At 41.0% G+C, this 13260-nt stretch overlaps 1 protein-coding gene across 1 annotated transcript in view; it reads right to left on the bottom strand.

Moving 5' to 3' along the window:
• Positions 1-3266: 3266 nt before the first annotated feature.
• Positions 3267-13260, bottom strand: part of pard3bb (par-3 family cell polarity regulator beta b) — a 134395-nt gene continuing 124401 nt past the window's right edge. The window contains exons 24-26 of the mRNA XM_068746235.1: positions 3991-4206; positions 3733-3843; positions 3267-3378 (exon numbers count right to left, since the gene is read on the bottom strand). Coding sequence (XP_068602336.1) covers positions 3267-3378; positions 3733-3843; positions 3991-4206 — 439 coding nt within the window. The remainder of the gene's footprint in view (positions 3379-3732; positions 3844-3990; positions 4207-13260) is intronic.

A 13260-nucleotide genomic window follows, 5' to 3' on the forward strand; every position in this document is an offset into this window, starting at 1 on the left:
TAAATTGAGTTGGCAATGTTAATGGCTCACCTTGCAGCATATGGGTGGTGGGGACATGAGGGAAATAATTTCTCCTGACTCATATTTAATTAACCTTAGCAGATGTGCTGGGCATGCATTGTGGTTTTAATTTTTTTTAAAAGCAGGACATATTCAGCAAATCCTTGTTTAAAACAACATTTTAATGAAAAAAAAAATGTTATATACATAAATATAAAATGTAGGAAAACAATCGTTATTGTTGCAACATTATTAAATGATTTTTGGATTAAAAAAAAAGTTGAATACAAATACGCAATACTTCTAAAACAGGTTGTTTAGTTGGCTCCTTCATGTACTGGTCTCCTACAAAAGGAGAACCAGGAGTACCACAGTCTGGTTAGTACCTTCAGTTTCTGCAGCTCATACTGTGATGCCAGAACCACAGGATGTTTGGTGTTAACCAGTCCATGCCCATCCATGTCTTATTTTTATATCTGTCTTGACAAATGATCGGATCGGTGATGTAAAAACTTGCTTCTTTTTGTAGCACGGCGAGAGCAGCCAAACATCCTGCGGCTCTGGTTTAGCGCAGATGATTATTAAAACACAATGCATGAAAAATAAAGCGGAGTGGTGAAGAGTTACATGCATATGAACTGTGTACTAGTATCATAGTAACAATAAAACACCTTCAGCTGTGTATTCAGATATGCCATCATCTGCCTTTAAATCCTAATTCCTGACCCCCGTAGGTCTTCTGCTCACTGCTTTTCAGAAACATCAGCGGCTACAATTACCCAAAATTGCAAAATGTACAGTAATAACTGATTATTGTATCTTTCTCAAGGAGGTGACCGGGAGTAAATGATCTAAAGCGCTACGAGAGCCCTTCTGAGGCCCCTCCTTATTAGATTATTTCCATTTCCATCAGTTCTTTGTAGTTTGTTTTCCATAGCGGCGATGAAAAGAATATCTGGAATGCATTGCATTCAGCCAGTACAAGCGGAGGCCCGCGGCCTCCTTTCTCCTGCAGATCAACTGCTGTTAACATTTTGAAACCCTCCACTGGTTTTATTTAAGGCTCTGAATCCGGGTTCCTTTCCTCATCAGCAACGAGCACTTCTCTCACCTTCCTCCATCTGTACTTTCATTCTATTACATGCTTCTTTAATCCCTTTTTATTAATTCATTTCCTCCCCCTCTGTGTCATTTTGCTTCATTTTTTCCATTTCTTGCTTCCCCACAGAATAAATCCATTTAACCCGTCCGTCCTACCTGCCTTGCCTTTCCTTTTTTGTAATTTTTCAAATGAACTGCAACAAAGCTACAAACAACCAAATGAGATGATTTCCAAACATCACAGTTTCTCCTCGATTGTCACTCATCTCATCCCGACATATGATTTTTAACAGGGCCATTAATACTGCTGAGCATCGTGCAGGAACACCGAGACACACTCGACCTGTTTGTACGACTGCATTGATGGTTTACAAAAGAACTAAATAGATGAGATGTGAACTCTGAAGCTCCGTTTCAGCAGGAATTGTATGCTCTTTATACGTAAACCAGAGAAACAGAGCCTGCTAACCAACGTTAGTCTGACATTACTGGAGCTTTTCTAATTAATCTCAATATATTTATTGATACGTGTGCCTTCCTCGATACTAACATACATATACTAAATAAGAGGAGTTAGGCAGCAGCAAGGAGCTGCAACACTATTGGAATCCTTTTGCTTTGGTGTGATCATTACCTCAGGGTCATTAATATCTGCTTTGTTAAAGCAGCATAACTTTTTCAGTGATGCTTTAGTCGATGAGTCTCTTCCCAAGAATGTCAAATTCTGATGCTTTGTGTTATTGATTACTGGGAATGAGACAAAACAATCATCAATCAATAAGCATCTTTGCCAGCACAAGTTACACAGCTCTTCCTTTAGGGCGTGTGTAAGATGATTAGCATTTGCATGAAATTTCTCTGAAACTCCAGTCAACAGGGAATTATTTCATAAACACGACTGAAAGGATTAAGAGCCGATGAAACAATACAGCACAGATCTTCATACATTCACACTGAGGTCACTTAAAATAAAGCTGATTATTAAAAGATACACGCGAGTCCAATAATATTAGGAAGCCCTTTGATTCACTGTACATTAATGCATGTTGATCTGCGACTTGTTAGTGCAAATGTTGTTGGATCCTTTTAAAGCAGGATGTGTGCCGTCAGAGAACAGCCAGGAGTGGCTTCAGTCACGCAATGAAAGATTGTTCAAAACATCTGTTTCGAGACTCAAAGTTTGGATGACAATAAAAGGCTATCACATCATTATTAAAAAACGTTTTTTTTTTTCATACTAGTAATCTATTTCAGAGCGCAATGATTTAAACGTTTCCACAGTTGGTTAAGACAGTATGGTGTGTGACACAATAGACTAGAGACAAGTGCAAAATCTGTACCGTCAGAAAGACGGGTACAGTGGTGCGCTCCCTGCAAAGTGAGGAAATAAAAGCAAAAATGTATTTAGTAACACCCTGCAACCTTGTTCTTGAATGCTACATACAACGTGGATTTTGTTTCTTACCAAAATAATACATTCAGACAAAATTAGAGCTGCAAAAACGTATTGATACACTAGAGTAGAAATATTTGACTTAAAATATAGACACTGCAAAGTTTTACATTCAAAGATTTGCGTTGTGTTTAATTTGTTGTTGTGTTAGATAGCTAGATAGGTTTATAGGTGGGTAGTGTAACCATTCACACTTTGAGTCCTCCGAATACATTTGGCTTAAAAAAAAAAAAAAAAATTACAACAGTAAAAGGTGCGACTTATTTCTGTCGCTAGATGTTGCATAGAGTCTTTCTCTGTGAAACCACCTTACACCACGCTGCAGAACACGAAGCTGCATGCGCTCCTTGCTTTAAATGGATCCACTAACCTCTATGGCTCGGACTGATTCCTGAAAGAGGCGGGTTAATCAGAGTATGGCGAAAAGTTAAAACCCTGCTAATGTTATACTCCGGGAGCACTCAAAGCTATTTAAATGATTTCAAATGACAAGCCATTATGCATCACACATGGCACTCTGTAATTAACCTCCTTTAACTTGCTTTTCTGTGTATTAGCATACACTTCAACCGGCGCAGGCAGAGTTTGATCGTGATTCAGTAACACTACTCAGAGGCTCCGGCTCTATTTCGTTGGAGTGCGGAAAGCAGAAAAGACGCTCGACACAAAGCTGCTCTTGCTCTGGTTGGGTCCGTCTCTGGACTTGCTTCGGCTACACAGCTGCGGTCACGGCGTTCTTCTGTCTCGGGTTGGTTTGGTGTTGCTGCCGTCTTCCTTCCTCCCCAGCATAACCATATTGGTGTGAACTGGGCTCCATCAGTTGTCTGCAACAACAAATCAAACAAGTTTTCAGACTTATCCAGTGGTTTGTAATTGTTGTTACTTTTGTGCAAAAATATTGTCATGGTGGAACATCATGAGTTGATTTGCCTATTTAGATTTTTCATGACATGCTATGATGAAAAGGATATCTCTCAAACCGTAATCGACAAGGTGGTTTAAGTCACATAAGCTCCTCCCACTTTCATTAGCAAGAGTAAAGACAGCGCTCATTTAGCGTGACGGTTCTCCTTGTTGCACGTTTCAGATGTTAAAATAAAGTAACAGAGATGGAACGAAGGCAGACTTCAGGTCTCAGGAATTACCTTGGATAATCTTCATCCACAAATCACCCCTACCTATAAGCTCCACCCCCGGCTCCACGCATCATAGTGTCGTACCGTAGTCCACGGAGAGGAGGGGTGGGAGACGGGGGCACATCTTGCCGCATGGGGGGTCTCTGCTGGGAGCTGGGAGCGTAAAAGAGACTGATGTGCTCTTTGTGATAAAATCAACATTCCTCCCTAATTCAGGCCCTCTTTTATAATCACAATGCGGTCTAACTTCTGTGTGCACCATTACGGATCACAAGGGAAAAAATAGTGTTCTTTGAATACCTTGGGTGGGGGTAGTACCCAGGGCTGACCCCCCGAGGGTCAGCTGGCCGTGCATACGGCTGGCCGGGTACATAGCTGGAGTAAGAGGGGCCAGACTGGGGGTTGGGGTTGGGATAGGATGGGGACTGAGGGTACACTTGCTGGGTGTGGGGGGGTCCGGGGTAATGACCTGACCAGGGCTGCATGGGGTAGTCCGCTGGATCCAACAGACCTTGTCTGGAGAGGACACAATGAAAAAGAGGAGCAAAGGAAACAAAGATATTACAGCTATTTATTGGAACGAAACAGACATTGCCTTGTCAAAATTCAAACAATGCTTCCATAGCGAGCTTGAAAGATAAACATACAAGCAATCAGGCAATCAGGGAGGGTGCAGCTTTAAGCTCTCCCACTGCCAATCACTTCGACTAAACAAATCATGTTGGAATTGCTCGTTCGGTTGCTTTGTGGTACTCTTTTCATTGATTTGCCAACAATCTCGGCACCTATTTCCGCTTCTCTGATGACTCTATCGACTAAATATTAATGAAAACTCACAGAAGACTTTTGATTTTTGCCAAAGTGAGAAAGATGCAGCCCATCCCTGCCAAATATAACATAGCAACAGAATATAAGTGACATGTGACAGTTTTAAGTAGGCTGGGGCTCAGTGAACTAACACACACACACACAGTAATCCATTCCCACTCCGTTAATAGATGTCTTGTGGCCAGTGGATAGCAAGTACACAAACATGTGTCGTCCACATAGCTCACATTATCCGGTATTACATTTGATCTTTCTGTCTTTTTAATCCGTCTGCAGCAGCTTCTCACTCAAACTCCATCGATCATCTGACCTATGCCGTTACCTTCTTTCACTTCCAGACATGTTATAGTGACAGTCTATATGCTTTTATTTTTGTATTTTCAAGCGTGTATGAGCACACAAGAGAGCAGATCAGTTACCCTTTTTGGATTCATGTACCTCAAAATAACAAATAACAAACAATCTGAGAGGTAACCTGTTGCCTGGAGATCATAATAAAGTCCCCACAGAGATGGAGACGGACAGACTGGAGCAACCACATTCATAAATAGTTGCAAAGACAAAATACACGCACACACACACACACACATACACAGTAGTGGTGGTCCACACACAGACACCCTTGTGAATCAAATTGGGTGGTCAGAAGTCAAAAGTGTCCAACTCACTACCGGTACATGCCTGTCACGTTTGGAATGTCTTCTTCTGGCCTTCCTGGCTCCATATCCTCCATCAGTGTGTTGGAGCACACACACACACACACACACACACACACACACACAACACTTCTGCTTCTCTGTCATCTCGTCTGTCAGCCTATCTGTCATCTGTCTGCTGGATTTCAACTTACTTTGCTACACTTATTGTAAGTCACTCCGGGTAAGCGTATCGGCTACACGTCTCAAATGTCTCTCTTCTTGATAGCCTCAGCCCGTTCGTCTGCTCCTCTTCTGCTGTCAAATCTACCAGCTGCCCTGCCTCTCTACGTGTCTGACAACCTCCCTCTCTTTTTTAGACACTGTATGACAAAATGTCTTTCTGCAAACTAACCCGCACGGCTTGCGATTCACCTCTGAGCCAGCGTACCCGTGCCCATATCAGCTGGACCTATCTGTCACTCAGCATTTGACCCCCCGTCACCATAATAAAGTCACCGAGGCAGAGATAAGGCCGAGAGGTGACGTGGAGGTGAGGAAGGCAGGACATGGAAGAGAAAGAGATAAGATGAAGAGGAAAGGAGGGAAAGGTTAGTATAGTGTGGGGGAGTAAGAATTCTTTTTTTTTTTTTTTTTATACAGATAATGAACTCATCAGCAGCTTCTCTATTACCTGTGACTCCACACAACCTATTGTTCATGACGAATGTGCAAATACAAAGAGAAAATCAGATAAGGCACAGAAGGCCAGTGGGCCATGAGATAGATAAGGCAATTTAAAGATAGGGGGGGGGGAGGGGGGGGAAACAAGAAGAGCTGTGGAGAACGGAGGGATAAATAGAGAGTGAAATGTGGAATCAAAATTTAAACAGGAGAGTTTCTCTTTAAAGTTTCTCTTTAAAGTGATATATTAGCATACATTAAAAGTAATATTCATTCATGAGTGTATAATGAAATATGATGTTTTATTTGTCTAGTAAGTATCAGCAGGTCCACTTCCATGTAGTCCTCACAGCAATGTTTCTACAGTAGCCCACAAGGGACAAAGACAATGCTGGCTCAATGGAAACTCTTTCAGGGGTCATGCTTTGAAGAAGAAAGCATTTACTATCTTTCTATTGTTCTGCCACAGCTGTCAGATGAATGGAGCATATTAGCCACTGCATATAAATACTTATAAAGTGTTAGAGTGAAACAGGAAACGCTAAAGACGCAACCTTAATGCTAAACTCTCCAGAGGAAACACAATTAAAAGTGTAGCTTGTGAATAACATTTTGCTTTAAACACATCGGATGAGCGCTGGATCTTAATGGTAGGACAGCTGCCTTAATCTATTTCACTGTACGAACCTGGACTGCATTTAGCACAACACATGGATTAGCTTTAGATTCTGACAATCCCATCTTTCCCAATCTTCTGATTGAAGCTTTGAATAATTTGCGGTAATGATTTTTGGGGCAAGTCGAAATAAAAACAACCATTAGTTCCAGCTTTACAATCTTCTGAGAGTCGCCATGTTGGGAATGTTGTGGAAATCCTGCAGGAATCTTTGGGGAGTTCGCTGTAAATCTGGTGGCAAGTTTGGAATTCTCCCACTAGGAACCGAGTCAGTGGTGCACAGCAGCTGGGGATTATGAAGCAATGAGGATGGAACCCATACCAGGCAGGCGCGCGCACATACACGCACGCACGCACGCACACACACACCATCTATTTTGGTTAAATGCTGTACTAGTTCCTAATCACCCCCTTCTAAACCCTACATACTCTGGAGGAGACAAATTGGCACACAGCTGGAAAGGAGTAAGACCAAAGGTGTGTGTGTGTATGTGGGGGGGGGGGGGCAGAACCGTGCAATGAATGAGATGGGCTTCCTGGCACACGCAACGGCAAGTTTAATATATAATTGAGAGTAATCAAACCAAACTAAGAGCTGGAAACATTCCAAGTGGAGAAGAAATGCAAAAAGTGACATCCAACAATGTCATACCCATTTAAAAATGACTTCTTAAATATAATAATACATGTAGATTGTGCACGGAGTACAAGGTTAGATATTTGAAAGGATAATTGGGGAAGATTTCTCTCCATGTCTGACAGTAATTGAGAGTAATGTGAGTCTTTGTAATTCCCTGGTGGTTAAAAGAGATTTCCAATGGATTTCGGAGGAAACAAGAAGTCGTTACATGACATCTGCACCTGCCCGTCTCTCTCATAGACTTTCACTTCTCTTTCTAAGAGGGCTGGGTACAGCTGTTAAACACACTGAAACACACACACACACACACACACAGCCATAGATCATCCCTGCCGGTTTAGAGCAGGAACAAATATTGCAAAGAGAAAGTTTAAAATCAGAGGCAACGGGCTGGAGATGGCAAGAGGAAGACAGAGGGGGGAGTAGAGGATGATCTATAAAGCATCATGCAGACAAGTAAAGAAAATACGAGGTGTGACGCCCCTGCAGCTTGAATTCAGTTACTTTTTTATAGAGATCACCTCGTGTTGGTATCAGTTTCAAACTGATTTTAGAGGGATTGGGAAGAGTACTTCATATATTCAAATTGCATTTAACAGTGTCAGACTCTTTGCCACAGAGTCATGATATTTTGACAGCCCGATAATAAAACAGATTAATAGCTCAAATTGTTCCACTACGGCTGCCGTAATGTCATTTGGAGAGCGGCAGTGAAAGTGGAGCGGCTCTGGGATAAATTCTCTGGAGTTAATCTGGGTTTTAGCTGGGTTTCATCTTCTTAATGTGATACTTCATTAAGGAGCTTTAATCACTGACGCATCATGGTCCAAACAACGAGGCAATATAAGCTTAAGTGAGAAATAATGAAGGGTGGTTAAATATTTCATTGTCTGTCGGAGGAAGAAGAAAAGCGGATGGGGGTGCTCCGTTCAAATTCGACTTTTTCTTTTTAAGAGGTCTGAAAACTCTTATGGGATTACTAAATTAAAATATCATAAAAAATAAAAATATGTGTTCGGAATCATTCGCTGTGAAAACTGTCTTGTAAAGAAATATAAAATCAGACACGTTGGTGGAAAGACTTTGAACTCCTTCAATCACGATAACATCTCACATCATGCAGAAAGAGCAAACATTTTGTGTTATGAACTCTATAAATGAGAGCTAAATGAGTTTAAAAGAAATCAAGCGTTGCTTATGAAAATGCAAATGTATGCCGCTTGTCTGCCCAAAATTGAGTTATATAACCGGATCCTTCGGGGGGATGGGTGGGGGGTCCTGAGATGTGTTTATGAGTCGTCTGTATGCTTGCATGCGTAAACGTGACGACACAACCTGTGTGCGATGTGCAATAGCGCCGATGCAGATTTAGAGTCTGGGTTAAAAACATTGAACGAAATGCAAAAAGATGCATTCAGAAACCACTGATTCTCAGCGGAGGTTGACAGAAACGAAATATTTCAGTGCTCCTGGTGGTTTTTCTTTGTTTGATTGAGCTAAACCACACAAAGCGTACCGTATACAGGTACAAGTAGGAGGAGCTGCATGAGAACAGCGAATACACAAATTGTTAACGGAACAGTCATTCAGCAACAGAGAGCGTTTCTGTGTTATTATGAGAAGCCATACAAGACTGTAACCTGTTTTCCTCCTTATGGCTAACTGGATACACACCGTGCGTCACCGTGTATGTGTGTGTTAGAGATGGTGGTTTGTTGGTTCAGCTGTCTATGCGGTTTGCCTTGGTGCCTGTGTAGTTCTGTGCTAGAGACCCCTAAAACCTCCCTCGACTCCCGACCCTGGAGGTCACATGATACTCCATCAGCTCCAACCCAGCCCTTAGAAGACGGGGTCAAAGGCTAAGGAAGGGTATTATCTACCAAGATTAGGAGGCATACCAAACACAGAGACATAACATTTAAACCCGGAACACCATTTGGTGGACGACCGGGCCATTATCAACTCTGCAAAAGCAAGCTGAATGCCTTCATTTCAAGGACGACACTAATGTGGGTTAACAACGGCTGATTTACCAAAGCCCTTTTATGGAGGGCTGAGTTACATCTAACGACTCTCCCAAATCCCATTCAATTGGACTTGTAATTTTTTTTTGGAAAGACAATTTTCTGAATGTTGCTGCATCTGTCAGGTTTTCCATGGCATCTGATGGGATAGAATGTTATTAGCTGGTTAATTCGATATTCAGGCCCGTGATTCAACAGAGAACTAAGAAAAAGCAGCTTTAAGCAACTTGAATGCTAAAATGTGTTTTGGTTTAGCACTTTAATGTGAAACTTGCAGTCCATAAGAAGAAACAAGTCACACAACAGCACACCCCGTGCCTTTCCTTGGCAGGCAACAAACTAGATTTGGCATGTAATTTGTTCACGTTTATTGTCTAACCCTAACCCCAACACTCACCAATCGAAACTCATTAAGAATGGATGAATAATTGGTGTCTGGGATTTACAAGCTAAAGCGGAACCTGGCAATACTGGAATTAGGGCGACTTAATTTTGAATCAAGTGGTGGTTGTTTATGTCCCACCTAATTATGAAAATGACAATCAATATTTGAATTGAAATTATGCAGTGAAGAGTTAATGAATGGAACCGACAGAATAAATTTACGAGAAGGTCAGAGATTGTTACGCCTCACTTTCAACTCGTTTTTTTTTTTCATCAGTATTCCTTGAAACAACCGAAGAGCAAAGGGCACAGGGAAGGCTGATGAATCTAAAGAGGGAAGGGTGCATAAAGAGAAGTGATGTGACTGCAGAGGGAAAAGCGAGGCCAGACAGGAGAGAAGAAGGGAAATGAAAAAGACGAGGGGTACGTCTGAAGCCGAGGCCTCTTTACTTACATTCAGGGAATGACTTCTGAAAATATAACCTCACAGTGGAGTCAGGAATGTAGTATCTGCTTCTTGTCCTCTGCTTAAAGATGTGAACATTACAGTTATGTGATTCTACGGCTATGAGTGTTAGTGGGAAATTACCCCGGTGAGTCCGGAACCTGTTGTGTATATTGCCTCGTGTGTATTTTATTCAGAATAGTAAACAATCAGGGCGTCGACAAGGGGGTGATTTTGATGATTCCTATAATGAGGCTGAGAAAAAGAAGAGAGCCATAGACTGAGATTGTCACTAACTGAGGAGGCGTGAATGATGCTCATTTAAGTTGATAGAGAGAAGACATTCAGAAAGAAAAAGCAATAACAAATGGGATGACAAGTGAGAATGTTTGTGACTGAAAGTGCATAAATGAAAGGAAAAAAAGGAGAAGAACTAAAGGAGAAGGAAATGAGAGAGGGGACAGCAAAGAAAAGTAATGAAAATGAGGGAACAAGTGCTGCCCTCCAGAGAGCTCGCATGCTGAAGGTCAGCATCTGCTGAGAATAAAGAGTCCTACTTTAGATGAACGTGCACACACACGCGCACGCTCAGGGATGCTTGCTCATACAGTTCACGTTTGAATGAAACTAAACACCTTTCAGGGCCTCCTATGTGTCTCTGTCAATAAAATTCTGCCAAATGTGATTAATCCACCTGGAGATCACGAGTTACAAGCTGACCGGTCCAGGAAACTAACATGATTACATCCCTCCTACGTAAGTAAGTGTGCATGTACACACAGTTGGAAACAAGTACGAGTACGGATGTAAGCGATTGTGAAGGCGTGAGGGTGCACAATACAGATGACTCATGTTAAACATGTTAAAAGAAAAACAAGAGAAAGCAGGAAATGTGGAGGAAATGATCGCAAGAGGATAAGAAGACAGCGTTTAAGAAGGAGTACAGCAATATTGTAAGTACTTAAAGTGACAAGAAGAATACTTAAAGTGACATCAGGGGAAAAGAGACAATTCAGAGGGCAGTGAGAAAAAGAGTTTCGGGTGAAAAGAAAACGAGGTGAGAGAGAAAGCTATCAGAGCGAGAGGTATACGGAGATGAGAACCTCCAGGTCACTGCAGCAACACAGAGGGGGCGGAACAGCGGATATCTGGACTCTCATCCCGTCATGTGACCACGATGTCTGGAACATTAGTGATATTTGTGTGCACGTTTTTTCAAAGTCACTCAAAATCCTCATGAATATATAAATATTTTTGATTCATGGGGTTTGTCAAATTTTTACGTGTGAAATCTCTAGGTAGAATTGCTGTCACATGAAAAATCGATCATTGGGAATATTTCCTGACATTAAAATAAAGATTTGTTTTACGAGGGAATATTCACGGGTATCACTTTTGACACTTCTGTAAACTACTTATGCTCATAAGCTCCAACGTCAGAGAACATGATCAGCTCATTGCAAGGAAATCGGCAGCATCAAATTAAGCCATAACTCATGATGAATGGTGCAAACTGAGTGGCTAACCATATCAACTTTTAAATATCTGAATTGTCAAAGACCACAGAGAGAGATTGATCTCATTTGCAGTGAATCTGCTGCACCTTGTTTGAATAGGTCATGTTCACCAGCAGAACAACACATGCACACTTATAGGCATTGTCGTGGGTGACTTCCCGAAATCCATGGTGATACCATACCCCATTCAAACAACATCTTGAACCAATAAGCCCCCCCCCCCCCCCCAGCAAGATGTAATAGTTTCAAGCTGGGGACATTTTGCTCTGAGTGCGGCCACGGGATACAAATTACCGACAAAATTGCAATCCCTCAATAGCTATTAATTTGGAACATGAAGAGGAGCTCTAAAATAGTACTTTTAACAGGAAGAGGGGGGGTGTAAAAGCCCCTCCACAGACAAACACACACATAGAGACATCGCTCAGCCTGATTTACGGTCATGGATTCACCTGGATGGTATTTTGTGAAGAGACAAACATACACAGAGATACCTGCACAAATGTAAAAGCACCATATTGATGCACAAGTTGCTGGATATCCCATCATTGCTCTTCCCTAACTTCAATTTAAAATGGCAATATGTCAAATTTCAGTAACTAACTGGCATATTATTTGTTTGATATTTATTCAAGAGAAACAATATTTCATATATTTTTAATTAGGATCCAAATTTGACACCAACTGAATTTGTGAAGTTTCATTTACAATTTGATTCCAATTCAAATATGTAGAATTAGCAATTTGTTATCTCCAAATCATGATTTTTTTGTGAGCCATAATGTAAACAATCTGGATCACCAGATCTGAACATTACTTGAATTCAGGTCTCATTTCAACATGGGGGGTTGTTGTTTTGTAATTTATTTCATCTGTTATGAAAATTTTAAATTAAAAATCAGAATCCAGACGATGATCCAGATTACAAATTCCAATTAGTATTCATTCCTACATCTCAAAATAATTCCATTAAAATCAGCTTAAAAGTTAATCCTGCTCGCTGGGAAGAGGTGAATCGTCAAAAAAAAATGTTACCAAGACCCCTTGGTGGAGGTAACAATGTGTTTTAACAACTTTAGTGGAGAATATTTGACTGTGAAGCTGAAGATAAATTCATGGAACCATGCATTCACTATCCTCACCAGCTCGCTGCTTAATTTTGATGTTAAACCCCTGCCTGCTGCAGTAATACGAGCTGCTTCCTGTTTCAACGGATTCATAAATCATCATAACAATTTACATTCCATCTGGCATCCAAGAATTTCATTTTTTGAGTAAACTTTTTAATAGACACTAAATGTCATGCCTTTTTAATAGTTTAAGTAAGTTGGAAAAAGAGCGTTGCATGGTTTCAGAAATACATATAATAATCGTTTAAATGTGTAATATAACAAAGTAGTCCTGAAAGGAGCATGTAGCTACACGGAGACAGCAGATGGTCATTAGGCTCCTGCCAGATGTTAACATTTCACAGCTGCAAATGTTGAAGTGTATGAATCACAGTCTATCTTGTTCTACGGGCTGGCTTAAATAACAATCGAACATTCCTTGATGTATTTTCCACATTCTAGATCCTGAAGTGTAGCTGAACAATCAAGATACTCTGAAACCACTGATTTCTATTAAGCAACCGATTGTAAAATGCTGAAATCAAAAGGGCAAACTTTGATAAGGTTATTCATTCCACAATGCAAAAATATCCAAGTGTGTAGGGTTTACAACTTATTGTAAAGCTCC

This window comes from Brachionichthys hirsutus, chromosome 12, assembly GCF_040956055.1.
Source record: "Brachionichthys hirsutus isolate HB-005 chromosome 12, CSIRO-AGI_Bhir_v1, whole genome shotgun sequence".
NCBI classification, from domain to species: Eukaryota; Metazoa; Chordata; class Actinopteri; order Lophiiformes; family Brachionichthyidae; genus Brachionichthys; species Brachionichthys hirsutus.